At 45.7% G+C, this 16,652-nt stretch overlaps 1 protein-coding gene across 4 annotated transcripts in view; it reads left to right on the plus strand.

Moving 5' to 3' along the window:
• The window catches only part of LOC139564509 (atrial natriuretic peptide receptor 1-like), a 70,192-nt gene that overhangs the window by 24,816 nt on the left and 28,724 nt on the right, over positions 1 to 16,652 (plus strand). For all 4 annotated transcript variants that reach the window (XM_071384095.1, XM_071384092.1, XM_071384094.1 and 1 more), the window contains exons 3-5: positions 10,854 to 11,041; positions 11,986 to 12,099; positions 14,502 to 14,637. In XM_071384095.1, coding sequence (XP_071240196.1) covers positions 10,854 to 11,041; positions 11,986 to 12,099; positions 14,502 to 14,637 — 438 coding nt within the window. The remainder of the gene's footprint in view (positions 1 to 10,853; positions 11,042 to 11,985; positions 12,100 to 14,501; positions 14,638 to 16,652) is intronic.

The raw sequence follows: 16,652 nt of genomic DNA on the forward strand, positions 1-16,652 counted from the left end.
ATGGCTATTGATGACACAGGGAGGAGGGGTGGGCCTGGAGACAGAAGACAAAGCGCTGTGAGACACGGGCTTAATCCTAGACACATGGGCAGTAGGGTGAATACGGAGGGTACGGGGATAACAAGAGACGGACAGCAGTGGAACTAAGGACTCTAGAGATGGGAAAAGGACCAATAAAACGGAGGGACAGTTTGCGGGACTCCACCCGAAGGGGCAGGTCCCGTGTGGAAAGCCATACCCTCTGCCCAATGCGGTAGCGGGGAGCTGGAGTCCGGCAGCGATCCGCTTGTTGACGATACCTGGAGTTGGTCTTGAGAAGTGCCGCCCGAGCTCTTCTCCAGGTACGTCGACAGCAGTGGACGAACATCTGGGCTGAGGGTACGTTGACTTCTCTTGTTCTGGGAAGTCCCGTGGCTGAACAGGGCAGGGTGTTCGGGGCATACTCAGGTAGTGGGGTTGGTTGAAACCAGGCATCTTAGGGTGATTTCCAGGTCCTGGTTAGCTCGCTCCGACTGGCCTTTAGATTGGGGAATGCCTTCCAGAACTGAGACGAGAACTGAGGGCCCTGGTCGGAGACAATGTCCACCTGGAGTCCATGGATCCGGAAGACGTGCTGCACCATGAGCTGGGCCGTCTCCTTGGCAGAGGGTAGTTTGGGGAGAGGGATGAAATGGGTGGCCTTGGAGAAGCGATCCACTACCGTCAGAATGACGGTGTTGCCATCAGACGGAGGAAGCCCAGTGACAAAGTACAGAGAGATATGGGACCAGGGACGATGAGGAACAGGTAGTGGCTGAAGGAGGCCAGAAGGAGCTTGCTGTGGAGTCTTGTTCTGAGCACACACAGTGAATGCGGCGACGAAGGCAGAGACGTCAGGAACCATTGTGGGCCACCAGAAACATTGTCGGAGGAAGGCTAGTGTTCGACAGGAACCTGGATGACAGGTCAGCCTGGAGGAATGAGCCCATTTCAGGACCCGGGACCAGACTGAGTCTGGGACAAACAACCGGTTAGCCGGGATCCTTTCAGGTTCAGGCTGGGAACGTTGTACCTTGTGAACCATGGTTTCCATACCCCAACCCACAGAAGCCACAAGGCATGAGGTAGGGAGAATGGTTTCGGAGACCGAGGGTGTGGCAGAGCAACTCTATAGGCGGGAGAGGGAGTCAGGCTTCACATTTTTGGACCCTGGGTGGTAGGAAATGGTGAAGTTGAATCTTGTAAATAACAAAGTCCACCGGGCCTGCTTTGAGTTAAGGTGCTTGGCTGTACGGAGATATTCCACATTTTTATGGTCGGTCCAAACTAAAAATGGCTGTTCTGCTCCTTCCAGCCAGTGCCTCCACTCTTCCAGCGCCATCTTGACCGCCAGATGTTCTCAGTTGCCTACGTCGTAGATCCTTTCTGCAGGATTGAGACAATGGGACAGGAAGGCAAAGGGGTGGAGCTTTTGGTCCTGGGCAGATCGCTGGGATAGATCGCTGGGATGGCCCCCACTCCAACATCAGAAGCATCAACCTCCACCACAAATTGATGGGATGGGTGCTGTGGTGAACCAATGCTTCAGGTCCACAAAGGCTCTGTCAACAGCTGGAGACCATGTGAACGGTACTTTAGGAGAGGTGAGTGCAGAGAGGGGGGCCGCCAGGGTGCTGTAGCCCCGAATGAAACGGTGGTAGAAGTTAGTGAACCCCAGGAAACGTTGTAACTGCACTCTGGACGTAGGTTGAGGCCAATCTACCACTGCTTTCACCTTTTCAGGGTCCATTTGGACATTTCCACCAGCGATGACATATCCCAGAAAGGAGATTGTAGAGTAGTGGAACTCAAACTTCTCGGCTTTCACAAACAACTGGTTCTCCAGGATGCGCTGAAGGACGTGTCTGACATGGAGAACGTGTTCTTGGGCAGACCGGGAAAAGAACAGGATGTCGTCAAGGTAGACGAACACAAAACGATTTAGCATGTCCCGGAGCACATTGTTTACCAGGGCCTGGAAGACGGCGGGGGCATTGGTGAGTCCAAACGGCATGACCTGGTACTCATAATGTCCACTGGCTGTATTAAAGGCTGTCTTCCACTCATCTCCTTCGCGTATCCGAACCAAGTGGTAGGCATTCCGAAGGTCCAGCTTGGAAAAAATGGTGGCCCCCTGGAGAGGTTCGAAAGCTGAAGAGAGGAGTGGTAGGGGGTAACGATTCTTGACCGTTATATCATTAAGACCCCGGTAGTCAATGCACGGATGCAGGGTCTTGTCCTTCTTCTCCACAAAGAAAAACCCTGCACCGGCAGGAGATGCAGACGGATGGATGCCTCCAGTAGCCAGAGATTCCTCAATGTACTCCTCCATGGCCTTGGTCTCTGGCCCGGATAGAGAATATAGCCGACCACGAGGTGGTGTGGTGCTGGGGAGGAGATCAATGGCACAATCATAAGGACGGTGCGGGGGAAGAGAAGTAGCACGTGCCTTACTGAATACCTCCAGGAGGTCATGGTACTCAGTGGGAATGGAAGAGACATCGGAGGCTTTGCTTACGCCCTGAGGAGGACGTCTCGGGGACGGCTGTGCCTCTTTAAGGCAATGGGAATGGCAAAACGGGCTCCAACCCAGGATTGAGCTCGTGGTCCAGTCAATAACAGGGTTGTGTTTTTGGAGCCAAGAAAATCACAGAACAACAGGAACATGGGGTGAATTGATGAGGAGGAACTGTATGGTCTCACTGTGGTTTCCTGAAACCCGTATCTGAACGGGCACTGTGCTATGGGTGACTCTTCTAATTGAACGGCCGTCCAGTGCCCTTGCATCCATGAGGACAGAGAGAGTTTGAGTGGGAATACTTAATTCAGAAACCATGGTAGCATCCAGAACACTTTCATCAGCACCAGAGTCATTGCTCAACTGGAAGAGTCACCCATAGCACAGTGCTCGTTCAGATACGGGTTAGACTGACTTAGACTGATCTTAGACTGGTCTCCCCACAGCAGAATCACAAAAAAAGGTGTACGGGTGATGGGAATTAGGGAACTCCCAATCTGGCTCACCAGAGTACTTGTACCCACTAGAGAAAAGGGTTTCTTAACAGGGCAGGTGACTATATAATGTCCCACACCTCCACAGTACAGACAACAGTTAGAACTCAGCCTACGCAAGCGTTCCCCAACCGATAATCTAGCTCTTCCCAGTTGCATGGGCTCTGGAGTATCCAACTCACCCGTCGCCGATGATTCTCGAGGAACCTTCGGTGTTTTCGGCTCTCCTCGGAAATACACACTTCGGGGATTTCCGGATTCCAGCATCAACAGATGAACGAGTGTTCCCGAGGCCCGACCTCCTCTCACACCGGCTTTCTCATAGGCGCCCATCAATCCTAATTGAAAGGGCGATGAGGGAATTAAGGTCCAGTGGTATTTCCCAAGCTGCGAGCTCGTCCTTTATCCCCTCCGACAGTCCGTGAAGGAAGGTGTCGAACAGAGCCTCCGGATTCCAGGAAGTCTCGGCAGCCAATGTGCGAAAATCAAATGCGTAGTCTGCCACACTACGGGAGTTCTGACGTACCTGCAGTAGTTTTCGAGCCGCCTCCCTCCCGGAGAATCAAAAACCTTCCTAATTTCTGCCTTAAATTCCTCCAAGGCTATGGCACACAGCAGATTGCTCCTCCCACACAGCCGTCGCCCAGGAGAGCGCCCTTCCGGACATTAGCGTGATTAAATACGCTATCTTCGATCGGTCCGACGGGAATGAAGAGGGCTGGAGTTCGAAAATGAGGGAGCATTGGGAAAGGAATGCCCGGCAGGTACCAGGATCACCTGCATAACGCTCCGGAGGAGGTAAGTGGGGTTCTCGGGGAGCCGGGGTAGATTGAACCAATCCACAACTAGATGAACAGTTACTGGGTGGTTGGGAGGTCTCAGATGTGGCGTGCTGCCTATGAGCTGCTTCACGGATTCTGTCTGCCAAAACAAGGTTCAAAATGTGTGCAAAGCACCACACATGCACTTGATTGGTGGACTTTTCAGAGAGCAAGGCAGAGAAGCCTTTATACTGGCCTTGCATACTGGAGGCTCCATCAGTGGAATTGCCAATGCACTTGCTGATGTCAAGCTTCATGTTTTCCAGTACTTCACTCAGTACCTGGACAAAGTATTGTCCAGTGGATGCCTCGCATTTCACCACAGCCACAAGCCTCTCTTGGATGACGTTCGTCACATATCTGACTCTGACAGAGCATTGGTCTTGTGTTGTAATGTCCTGCGTAGTGTCAATCTGGACTGAAAACATGCCAGCTTCCTGGATTTTACTTGCTATGGTGGCCTGTATTGTGTGTTGGATGGTGGTAATGACGTTATCGATGGTAGTCTTTGATAATAGAGTGATTAGAGAGCCTCTGCCCCCTCTTGACCCAGACTCATGCAGTGTTTTGCTTTTCTCTATGCAGGCAGTGAGATGCTATTTCATATACAGGTTGTACTTTCCCAGCAGAATGATCATCTCTAAAAAGTTGCCATGGTCAATGCTGCTGTCATCTAGTGTATAAGCTGCTTCAGACTGCAGGCCTCTCTAGCTCAGATCCCTCTTGCCTATGACTTTAACAACATCTATAATGCGCTCTAGCACTTGCCTTCTTCTGTTCACTTGCTCTCTATGAGCAGACATCAGACTGCAGATGAACAGGCTCTCAATGATACCTTTGGAGGACCTTAGAAAGTAGGCCTCAGCATAATCTCTATGCATAATGCTCTTTCACTCTCTGATGGATATACTTCCAGTCTGACATTCCATTCATGAAAGGGCTGTTCTCTGTGGGCTTTGCAAATGCCATACAAATGAAGCAGAATAAAGCATGGTTCTCTTCACTGCATGACAGCCACTTCCAGTTGGTCCCATATTTACAAAAGAAAACCTTCTGCACCACAGACTTTTCACACTTTTGTTGGGGGTGGAAGCTAAAAAACATATCTAGGTCCCCTGACTTCGGCCTCTTAAAATAATAAAAAATTGGGGTGGCAGTCAGTGGCATCCTGGCTCTGGCTCAATCTACATCTGTCCACTGCAGATGCACTATCCTCAACCTGGATGAGTAATTAGTATATATTAGTATATTAGTATAATATTTGAATGTTAAATAAAAAGTATAATGTTAATATAATAGTATAATGTTAGTATATATATATATATTAATATGAATTACATAATGTTAGTATATTCATAATTTCATGTAATAGTATACTATATACCACTAGTATAATATTAATTCCAATTGGACAATACAGCAGTTTAAGAAATACACAACCAACATTTATAATTTTTGTAGGTTTTGTTCCATCATTATATACTTGTGCAAGAAAAATGATCTACATTTCATTGGTGGTTAGTCTCTAATTTGTTAATGCTAAGTACTAACTTGTCATTAATCATAACCATTCATGCATAACAATGAGTTCAACATTTTGAAAGTTTGCTGTAGCACGTCAACCTTTTTTTAATGTCCCGCCCCATCCAGGCTGTGATTGGTCGGTTCACGAAAAGTGACATTGACGAGCACTTGTTTCAACAAGAGGCACCCGATATAGCTAAATAGCCAGCTATCGAAACCCAAACATTGCTTATCTTATCTCTATTGTCTTCTGTCTTACCGCTTCAGCTGCAAACCTTGACTAACAGTCGAACTGGTATCGCTGGGCTCAATGGGCTGCTCTCTCTGCTCTCTCTCCTCTCTGCTGCCAGTGCCTTCAGGCCCACTAGGCTGAGATGATTGACTGGTAACGGCGCCAAATGAATAATTAGTTATTTTAAAACATTTGGCTGCATCAGCTTCAAGGAACTTCAACCTCTTCTCTCTCCGCTTTTCAGCACCACCTTTACGTTTTTCTCTTTTTGTTTGTCCATCTTGCTCCACTGCACTATTTATCCAAATGTCACCACTTAACAGAGATGGGAAAGGGGCGGGGCTCAGGTAAAGTTAGAATGGACTGGACCAAAAGTAATTGGCTGGAAGAGAGAGGCTGACAGATGTAATACCCAACTGCAGTGGGCCGGCAGTCCACTCGCCTGGGCCAGTCAGACACAGAGCACTTGGTTATTTTTATTTAAGCGGGGGTTGGGGTTATTTATATTTTGCGTTGCATCGGCCCCAATTATCAAGCGGTCCACCGGGAAAACTCCCAGTGCTCCAGATGGCTAGTCCGTCGTTGGACAAGACCCTAAGTAGACCATAACACAATAACCCATCAGACCTGACCAGCCCAGAACACAATACACTATGACAAGTTAGAATAGACAAGACTAGATAAGCCTAGACCTACCTGTACTAGAACAGGCCACACAGGATCACAGCAGCACAACCTGCTTATGGGGAATAGAGCTTAAGGGTTGTTTTTGGACCAGGCAAAACTAACACAATGGCGCACAGAGAATGCTGAACACGGTTTGACATCCACACACACCTACTGTGTGCTGCCATGGCAGTGCCAGGTACTTGGCAGCCTGCAGTAATTACCCAGGCTAATGAAGCGTCTGACCGAGACAGTTAACCTCTGGATGGGAGCAGAGCTGATCATAGAGCTAATAGAGCCCTGTTTCAGATCACTGTCTTTGACACACCGCCACAGGCACTATACCCCAGCACAATTAGCCTGCGGGCTAACATTGACTGTCCCCCTTCCTTTCACTCATTACCCCTATTTACCATACCTTCAGAAAGTATTCATACCCCGGCCTCCTGGGTGGTGCAGTGGTCTAAGGCACTGCATCGCAGTGCTAGCTGTGCCCCCAGAGACTCTGGGTTCGAGACCAGGCTCTGTCGCAGCCGGCCGCGACCGGGAGGTCTATGGGGCGACGCACAATTGGCCTAGCATCGTCCGGGCCAGGGAGGGTTTGGCCGGTAGGCATATCCTTGTCTGATCACGCACTAGCGACTCCTGTGGCGGGCCAGGCGCAGTGCGCGCTGACCAGGTCACTAGGTGTACGGTGTGTCCTCCGACACATTTGTGTGGCTGGCTTCCGGGTTGGATGCGCGCTGTGTTAAGAAGCAATGGGTTGTGTTGTGGTTGGGTTGTGTTTCGGAGGACGCATGGCTCTCGACCTTCGTCTCTCCCGAGCCCGTATGGGAGTTGTAGCGATGAGACAAGACAGTAACTACTAACAATTGGATACCACGAAATTAGGGAGAAAAAGGGGGTAAAAAAATAAAAAATCCCCACCCAAAATTTATTTTTCCATATTTTGTTGTGTTAAAGCCTGAATTTAGAATGAATTAAATATTTTTTTCCTCCCACCCAACACACAATATATACCCCATAATGATAAAGTGAACACATGAAATACAAAAATATCTCATACAATACCAGTCAAAAGTTTGGACACGCCTACTAATTCAAGGTTTCTTGTTAATTTTTACTATTTTCTACATCAGGGGTGTCAAACTCATCTTGCCCTGGGGGCCGCATTCGGTCTTCAGTGAGGTCCGGAGGGCCGCATTGAAAATTTGTTGCATTTCCTCTACATCAGGGGTGTCAAACTCATCTTGCCCTGGGGGCCGCATTCGGTCTTCAGTGAGGTCCGGAGGGCCGCATTGAAAATTTGTTGCATTTCCTCTACATCAAAATTGGAAACTGAATTGTTCTCTATCCCTCGTTCTGGGAATTTTCTATGTCTAGCTTTCATTCTGGTGATTATTAGCGAGCTGGGCACAATCTACAAATTGTTTGTTTCAATTTGATTTGAGTCATTTTAAAGTATACTGAGTTAATTTTATTTTTTACTCAAACCACACGCGGGCCTGATTGGACACTCTCGTTTGCACAAGTTCAGCCGCCTTCATCATGCATCGTTTAACAAAGTCACCGTCGGAATACGGCTTCGATGCTAATGCTATTTCGCTAGCAATTAGGTAGCTGGCTTTTACAGCTGCTTCACTGACTTCTCGGCTCTGGATGAAAGTTGACTGCTGTTTCCTCAGACCCGCCAGCAATTCGTTAATCTTATCTCTTCTCAGTTGTCCTTGCAAGCCGTCATATTTTTCGCTGTGATGAGTCTCGTAGTGGCGTCGAATATTATATTCCTTCAATACCGAAACTTGTTGCAAACACACCAAGCACGAAGGTTTTCCGTGCATCTCTGTAAATAAATAGGACGTGGTCCATTTTTCTTTGAAAATTCTACACTCCTTATCTACTTTTCTCCGTTTGGATAACGACATTTTGGCTAATGAGGGTGTAGCGGAGAGGTAGAGACCAAGGTATTAACAACGTCGTAACAAGCAGCAGATGGCGCATTGATACCGTCTGCTGTTTTCAGTCTGTCTCAGTGATGCGGCTTGTCTTCTACTCTGATGGAAAGAGTGCGCCCCTTAGCGGATAATCCATGAATTGCAGCGAATTAAAAATATTAATTCCATGTCTTTTATGCATTTTTTCCACTTTCAAATTATCCTGCGGGCCTGATCGAACCTCCTTGGGGGCCGGTTCCGGCCCGCGGGCCGTATGTTTGACACCCCTGCTCTACATCAAAATTGGAAACTGAATTGTTCTCTATCCATCGTTCTGGGAATTTTCTATGTCTAGCTTTCATTCTGGTGATTATTAGCGAGCTGGGCACAATCTACAAATTGTTTGTTTCAATTTGATTTGAGTCATTTTAAAGTATACTGAGTTAATTTTATTTTTTACTCAAACCACACGCGGGCCTGATTGGACACTCTCGTTTGCACAAGTTCAGCCGCCTTCATCATGCATCGTTTAACAAAGTCACCGTCGGAATACGGCTTCGATGCTAATGCTATTTCGCTAGCAATTAGGTAGCTGGCTTTTACAGCTGCTTCACTGACTTCTCGGCTCTGGATGAAAGTTGACTGCTGTTTCCTCAGACCCGCCAGCAATTCGTTAATCTTATCTCTTCTCAGTTGTCCTTGCAAGCCGTCATATTTTTCGCTGTGATGAGTCTCGTAGTGGCGTCGAATATTATATTCCTTCAATACCGAAACTTGTTGCAAACACACCAAGCACGAAGGTTTTCCGTGCATCTCTGTAAATAAATAGGACGTGGTCCATTTTTCTTTGAAAATTCTACACTCCTTATCTACTTTTCTCCGTTTGGATAACGACATTTTGGCTAATGAGGGTGTAGCGGAGAGGTAGAGACCAAGGTATTAACAACGTCGTAACAAGCAGCAGATGGCGCATTGATACCGTCTGCTGTTTTCAGTCTGTCTCAGTGATGCGGCTTGTCTTCTACTCTGATGGAAAGAGTGCGCCCCTTAGCGGATAATCCATGAATTGCAGCGAATTAAAAATATTAATTCCATGTCTTTTATGCATTTTTTCCACTTTCAAATTATCCTGCGGGCCTGATCGAACCTCCTTGGGGGCCGGTTCCGGCCCGCGGGCCGTATGTTTGACACCCCTGTTCTACATTGTAGAATAATAGTGAAGACATCAAAACTATGAAATAACACATATGGAATCATTTAGTAACCACAAAAGTGTTAAACAAATCAAGATATATTTTATATTTGAGATTCTTCAAAGTTGCCCTCATTTGCCTTGATGACAGCTTTGCACACTCTTGGCATTCTCTCAACCAGTTTCATCTGGAATGCTTTTCCAACAGTCTTGAAGAAGTGTGTGTGTCTTTGAAAAAAGTGTGATTTGAAGTGCCTATTAGGTGTTGGTCTGTCTTGTTTGTCTGTTTGTTTGTCTGTTTATCTAGATGTGGCCAGTGGTTGTTGTGTAAGGAAAAGAAATAGATGGTCATCTATGCTCTCATTGTACTGGGTCAATCCGATTAGGATATTGATGCATGGTAAATGGGTGGTTGACACAATAAGCCCTTGGCCTAAGAGGTGCACAACTCCTGGTGCCAAGTATTGCAGTGTCTGCTGGTTTAAAATTCACAAATTAAAAAATGTATTCAGTTATTTGAAGCGTTTAGTGTATTATTTTCTCATCATACAGATGTAAGATCTTAATTTGATCACCCTGTTGCAGGAAATGTTAAACTTGTAGTAACAAGGATTCTAAAATTTGTAATTTCCACTTTGAAATGTCAGGCTTGATTTTCCTTTACGAAAAATGTATCGACTATAAAAATGTCCATTAATTATAATCCACATAATTAACATTTCCTGTTGCTACTGGATTATTTTCCTGCTGTTGGAGACTTGCTCCAATTCTATATCTGTATGATGATAAGTATGACTAGGCTAACCAGAGTGACTAATAAAGCATTTCAAATACAATTAAGAGATTCTTAACCTGATCTATTTAGCTAGACATGTGTTTTTGCTTTTCTCATTCTGCTCACACAACATTGGCCTGCAGGATGAACTACATTGAAGACCTGTCACATTGTTACAGATGCAGGATCTTAATTTGAGCCAGTTTGCTACAGCAGGCAAATAACCCTGCAGCGACAGGAAATGTGAATTATTATGTGTATTATAATTATTGGATTTTTTTTTTGTAGGGGTTGATACCTTGAATACACTACAAGTTTTCTGCTGTGCAGGAAAATTCTCATCAACAAAAGAGTGATCAAATCAAGATCCTACATCTATATGCTTTGGTTGAAGGATGCTTTTTAGGATGCTTGTTGAATACACTTGAAAGAAAATGGACATATTACCTTACATGCTTTTGCTTCAGAATTTGTTAAGTTTCTCATTCATTTACAATATTGTTGTTATTCCTACATGTATTAGACAGGTCTATAATTTAAAGTCAGGATTTTTGTGGGTTGTTGTGTATTTTGCAAGAAGAAACTATATTTAACCATATGTGCAATAACTATCATTACACTCCTATTGTCTTTACTCTCTTCTTTTTATAACCCTTTCTCGCTTTCTCTGCCCCTGTAGTGGTGTTTGTGTGTTGCTCTCCGGACACATTCAGGCAGCTGATGGTTCACTTTCGGCGGGCAGGCCTTCCTCAGGAGGAGTTTGTTTTCTTCTACATTGACATGTTTGGACACAGCCTGGACTCCCAGAATGCTCAACCGTGGGCCAGAGGGGACCAAGACGACCTTGTCGCCAAGGAGGCCTTCCAGGTAAGCCATGGATCAGAGTCAAGTGTATCATCTCATTCCCATCATTACCTTGGAAACAGGTATCTGCAGTATTTTCCACTGACTTACACAGCAGGCCCTAAAGCAGTCATATTTTGATGTCCCTATGTTTCCCCATGGTTGTCATTGGTGTTAAGTGTGCTTCCAGGCAGATGAGATGACAAATCTAATCTGGATGATTTTCCATTCTCTCACTGTGAAGTACTTTCATTTTCTTCTCAATTCCCTAGTGAATAACAGACTTTCCATCAAGGGGGAGAGAGGCAACATAACTATATGTTTCGTGACATCCCATCAATGTGTTGATATCAGTCTCATCTCACAAAGCCTGAAAGAGCAAAACAAAGGGCCCGAGGTTTGAAAATGTAACTGATGCACGTACTGTACATCAGTGGTGCACAACATACGGCCCTACTGGTGGGTCGTGGTCATTTTGCATAGGTTGACACAGATTTTAAGTGGGTCCTAATGGTCTGGGAACCAATGCCATAACCCATACGTATGAACACTTCTCTCACTGCTGTGTTTTTACATGTTAGCCTTCTCAGACCTTAGTTTTCTGCTTGAATGAGGTTGGACCTGTATCTACACAGACTGTAGGAATGGGAGATGAGATGGTTTGATGAATGTTGTAAGGTGTTTTGGAGGATGTGTTCTGGATGACTGGTCACATTGACAACATATAATAGAGCAACTAGGCTCTAATAACAGTTGCCTGTTTATAAAAGCGACAGGCCTGGGAAAGAGGAACATACTGTTCATTTCTACCACAGAAATGGTGTTTCTCACACCTGTGGTTCATTCATTCATTAGCAGAAATTGATAACCTGATTTTCTGACACCATCATATGGTATGATTCTGTATAATTCAGTGAAACCTTTGTCTTATGAATCACAATAGTTTTTTCCCTTTGTGTCTGTCTCAGAGTGTGAAAATCCTGACCTATAGGGAACCACAGAACCCTGAATATAAAGATTTTGTGAGGGACCTGAAGACAGATGCCAAGAGAATGTTCAACTTTACGGTGGAGGATTCACTGGTAAGAGGCTGAAGTGTGTTTGTGTGTGTGTGTGTGTGTGTGTGTGTGTGTGTGTGTGTGTGTGTGTGTGTGTGTGTGTGTGTGTGTGTGTGTGTGTGTGTGTGTGTGTGTGTGTGTGTGTGTGTGTGTGTGTGTGTGTGTGTGTGTGTGTGGTGGGGGGGTGCTCTCTTGCAGGAAGACTGGGTGATCAAGAGGATGAGAACTGAAAGGAGAGAGAGAAAAGGTTATAAGCAGGAAATAGGAGAGAAAAACATGCAGAGAGAACAAAGCAGATGAAGAGCAAGTGAAAAAGGAGGAGTGACTCACCCTGCACACATACAGAGAGAGAGAGAGAGAGAGAGAGAGAGAGAGAGAGAGAGAGAGAGAATTGAGATCAAAAGGAGTATTTATTTTAAAAAGACAACTTGATCTCAACATGGCACAGACTTGAGGCAATATGAAGGAGAAGACATGCTAAGGCATGAAGACTTAGATCTACTACACAGAATAAAGCTCGGTATAATAATCTATACACTGAGAGTACAAGACATTATGAACTTGACATAGACTGACCAGGTGAATCTAGGTAAAAGCTATGATCCCTTATTGATGTCACTTGTTCAATTCACTTCAATCAGTGTAGATGAAGGGGAGGAGACCGTTTGAAGACGGATTTTTAAGCCGTGAGACAACTGAGACATGGATTGTGCCATTCAGAGGATGAATGGGTAAGACAAAAGATTTAAGTGTCTTTGAACAGGGTATGGTATTAGGTGCCGGGTGCACCGGTTTGAGTGTGTCAAGAACTGCAACGCTGCTGGGTTTTTCACGCTCAACAGTTTCCCGTGTGTATCAAGAAAGGTCCACCACCCAAAGGACATCCAGCCAACTTGACACAACTATGGGGAGCATTGGAGTCAACAAGGGCCAGCATCCCTGTGGAACGCTTTCGACACCTTGTAGAGTCCATGCCCGACAAATTGATGCTGTTCTGAGGGCAAAAGGGGTGCAACTCAATATTAGGAAGGTGTTCCTTATGCTTTGTACACTCAGTGTAGGGCTATCATATTATAGAGAATATCTCATTATGAAACATTTGATTGAGCCACATCTGACATGCAAAGCAACACACAAAGAACTATCAGTAGTACTAGTTCATTTAGCAGTAGTACTAGTTCATTGGTGTTTGCACATCTGAGAGTGTGTTTGTGCGTTTGTGCGTAGAAAGATGGAGAGGCTGCGATAAGTAGGCTTATACGTAATTGGCTGGCGTGCAATGCCTGGACAATTGATTCAATTTAAAGCTAATTTAGTTAGTGGAGCTTATCTTCTTATTATGTTCCCTACAAAGGTGCACAATGATGATTTTCTACACACTTCTGCAGCTGAATCACTGGTGTCTTGTTTAGGAGATGAGAGAGACACACACGTATGCGCACACACACACACACACTCACAAAGATTGGCACGATACATCCACGTATCCTCAATATGGTAGATTGACTGCCTTCAATTCCATCGTTTATCTCTGACTCCGGATGGAGGTGTGTGTCCTTGCATGCATGTGTGTGCTTTCGCGTCAGTGACAATTTACACTTCAGGAGGGGAGGGCAAAATAAAGAGCTTGACAGGCCCCGTCATCTAACTGCCCTCCCCGTTCGATACACACAAATCCAGGATTGTACGTCAGGGCTTCTTTTCCACCCCCGGGAGGAAGGGAGACTCGCCATTGGTCCTGGTTTCAGACAGGGCTGTCTGGCACCCCTCACAAGCCGATGAATCACTTGTAACAGACAGCTAAGTGCAGTTAATGTAATAAATAGTCAGGTCTGACTCTGGAGGATGAGAGAGAGGCACAGAGCATGAGAGCTCTGCCCTGGTCTACCTGGTCCTCATTCACCCTGTCTGGACATTATGTCTGTACGTTTCCAATTGATGCAACTGAACTGAGTGAATTCTCTGAGTGGGTTATTGTCCTCATATTCCATTCTGTGATTGACGGGGACAGCTCTTTTGGTTTGGGACCATTGTTTGGAGAGATGACGAGATGGAAGAGGAAATTGTTCCTCAGGCAGAATTGTGAAATGAATAAAGGGGTAGAAATAAGTATGGAGATGATAGGAAATAATTATAGCTGTGACAAATAGAAAAGTGGCATTAACTTGAAATATATCAAACACTGTAGAGAAGCTTGTAGAAGAGACAAGTAGTTAGCAGAAGAAGTTCTGCTCTCCATGGCAGTGGCACAAATATAGCTAGACATACGCAGTAGCTTTCTAATGATAGAAAAAAAGTATATATTGGATGAGGGGTATAGATGTACTATTAATACATGTATTGTATGGTTGATCTAAGCCATCTCAAAAGAATAAGTGATGATAGATTTAATAACTATTCTACAATTTCCTTTTGCTTCCCTGCAGATGAACATAATCTCCGGAGGGTTCTACGACGGGCTGATGCTGTACACACACGCCCTGAACGAGACCATGACCTCGCCAGAGGACAGACCTGTGGGGAAAACCGTAACCAGGAGGATGTGGAACCGCACCTACAACGGTCAGTCCACTCCACGCACCTCAGTTCATAACCTGGATCTTTATTCCATTGAATCAGGGGTCAGAAAGGTTCTTGGGTTTTTTCGGAACATGTGTGAACATGTTTTCAGTCTAGCACTAGCTTTGTGCTCTGTCTCTGGTAACTACAGTGGTCTGCGTTTTGTCACAGAGACAATTTCAAAAGATTTGCGTGAAAACTAAATGTTTCATGTCACTGGATTAACTCTGAGCTCTGGCTTACGATCTCTTGTCAGTTTCTACCTTTGAGGAGGTAGTTCTGTAACAACAACACATTCAATGTCTTCCTTGCAATTTCTCGGTAGATTAATTATTGAGTGATTTGTGGCAGAATGAGAGAGAACCAGCACGATGTAACAATACTCCTCATTGACTATTGGGTTCTTCTATTGGGTGCTTTGTGCTTTTAAAATTAGATGTACACCTCTTCAAGAGCTCTTCAAGACAAGACATTGATTTAGTTGCAGGCCATAAAAAGTCATATTGCTCTCAAAAGCATGCTGGACAAGTACACTACATTACCAAAGTATGTGGACAACTACTCGATAAACATAAAAAAATAATAATATAGAGTTGGTCCTCCCTTTGCTGCTGTAACAGCCTCCACTGTTCTTGGAAGGCTTTCCAATAGATTATGAACATTGTGGCAGAGAATTGGTTCCATTCAGCCACAGGAGCATTATTGAGGTTGGGCACTGATGTTGGGCGATTGGGTCTAGCTCGCAGTCAGCGTTCAAGTTCATTCCAAAGATGTTTGATGGGGTTGAAGTCAGGACTCTGTGCAGGCCAGTCAAGTTCTTCCACACCAATCTCGACAAACCATTTCTGTGTGGACCTTGCTTTGTGCACAGGGGCATGCATTGTCATGCTGAAACAGGAAAGGGCCTTCCACAAACTATTGCCACAAAGTTGAAACCACAGAATCATCTAGAATGTCATTGTATGCTGTAGTGTTAAGATTTCCCTTCACGGCCTCCCGAGTGCTAGCTGTGGCACTAGAGATTCTGGGTTCGAGTCCAGGCTCTGTTGCAGCCGGCCGCGACCGGGAGACCCATGGGGCGACGCACAATTGGCTCACTGTCGTCCGGTTAAGGTGAGGGTTTGGCCGGAAGGGATGTCCTTGTCCCATCGCGCACTAGCAACTCCTGTGGCGGGCTGGGCGCAGTGCATGCTGACACAGTGTTTCGAAGGACGCACGGCTCTCGACCTTTGCCTCTCCCGAGTCCATACGGGAGTTGCAGCGATGAGAAAAGACTGTAACAACCAATTGGATACCCCAAATTTGGGAGAAAACGGGGTAAAAAATAAAATAAGAATTGATTTCCCTTCACTGGAACTAAGGGGCCTAGCCCGAACCATGAAAAACAGCCCCAGACCATTATTCCTCCTCCACCAAACGTTACAGTTGGCACTATGCATTGGGGCAGGTAGCATTCTCCTGGCATCCGCCAAACCCAGATTCGTCCGTAGACTGTTCGATGGTGAAGCGTGATTCATCACTCCAGAGAACGCGTTTCCATTGCTCCAATGGTGGCGAGCTTTACACCACTCCAGCCGACACTTGGTATTGCGCGTGTTGATCTTAAGCTTGTGTGCGGCTCTCGGCAATGGACACCCATTTCATTAAGCTCCCAACAAACAGTTATTGTGCTCACATTGCTTCCAGAGGCAACTTGGTCGTGAGTCTTGCAACCGAGGAAATATGATTTTTACGCGCTACGCGTTTCAGCACTCGGCGGTCCCGTTCTGTGTGCTTGTGTGGTTTTACACTTCGCGGCTGAGTCGTTGTTGCTCATAAAGTTTCCACTTCACAATAACAGCACTAACAGTTGACTGGGGCAGCTCTAGCAGGGAAGAAATTTGACAAACTGACTTGTCGGAAAGGCAGAAAACTATGACAGTGCCACGTTAAAAGTCACTGAGCTCTTCAGTAAGACCATTCTACTGCCAATGTTTGTCTATGGAGATTGCATGGCAGTGTGGTCGACTTTATACAGC

This window comes from Salvelinus alpinus, chromosome 35, assembly GCF_045679555.1.
Source record: "Salvelinus alpinus chromosome 35, SLU_Salpinus.1, whole genome shotgun sequence".
Classification (NCBI taxonomy): Eukaryota; Metazoa; Chordata; class Actinopteri; order Salmoniformes; family Salmonidae; genus Salvelinus; species Salvelinus alpinus.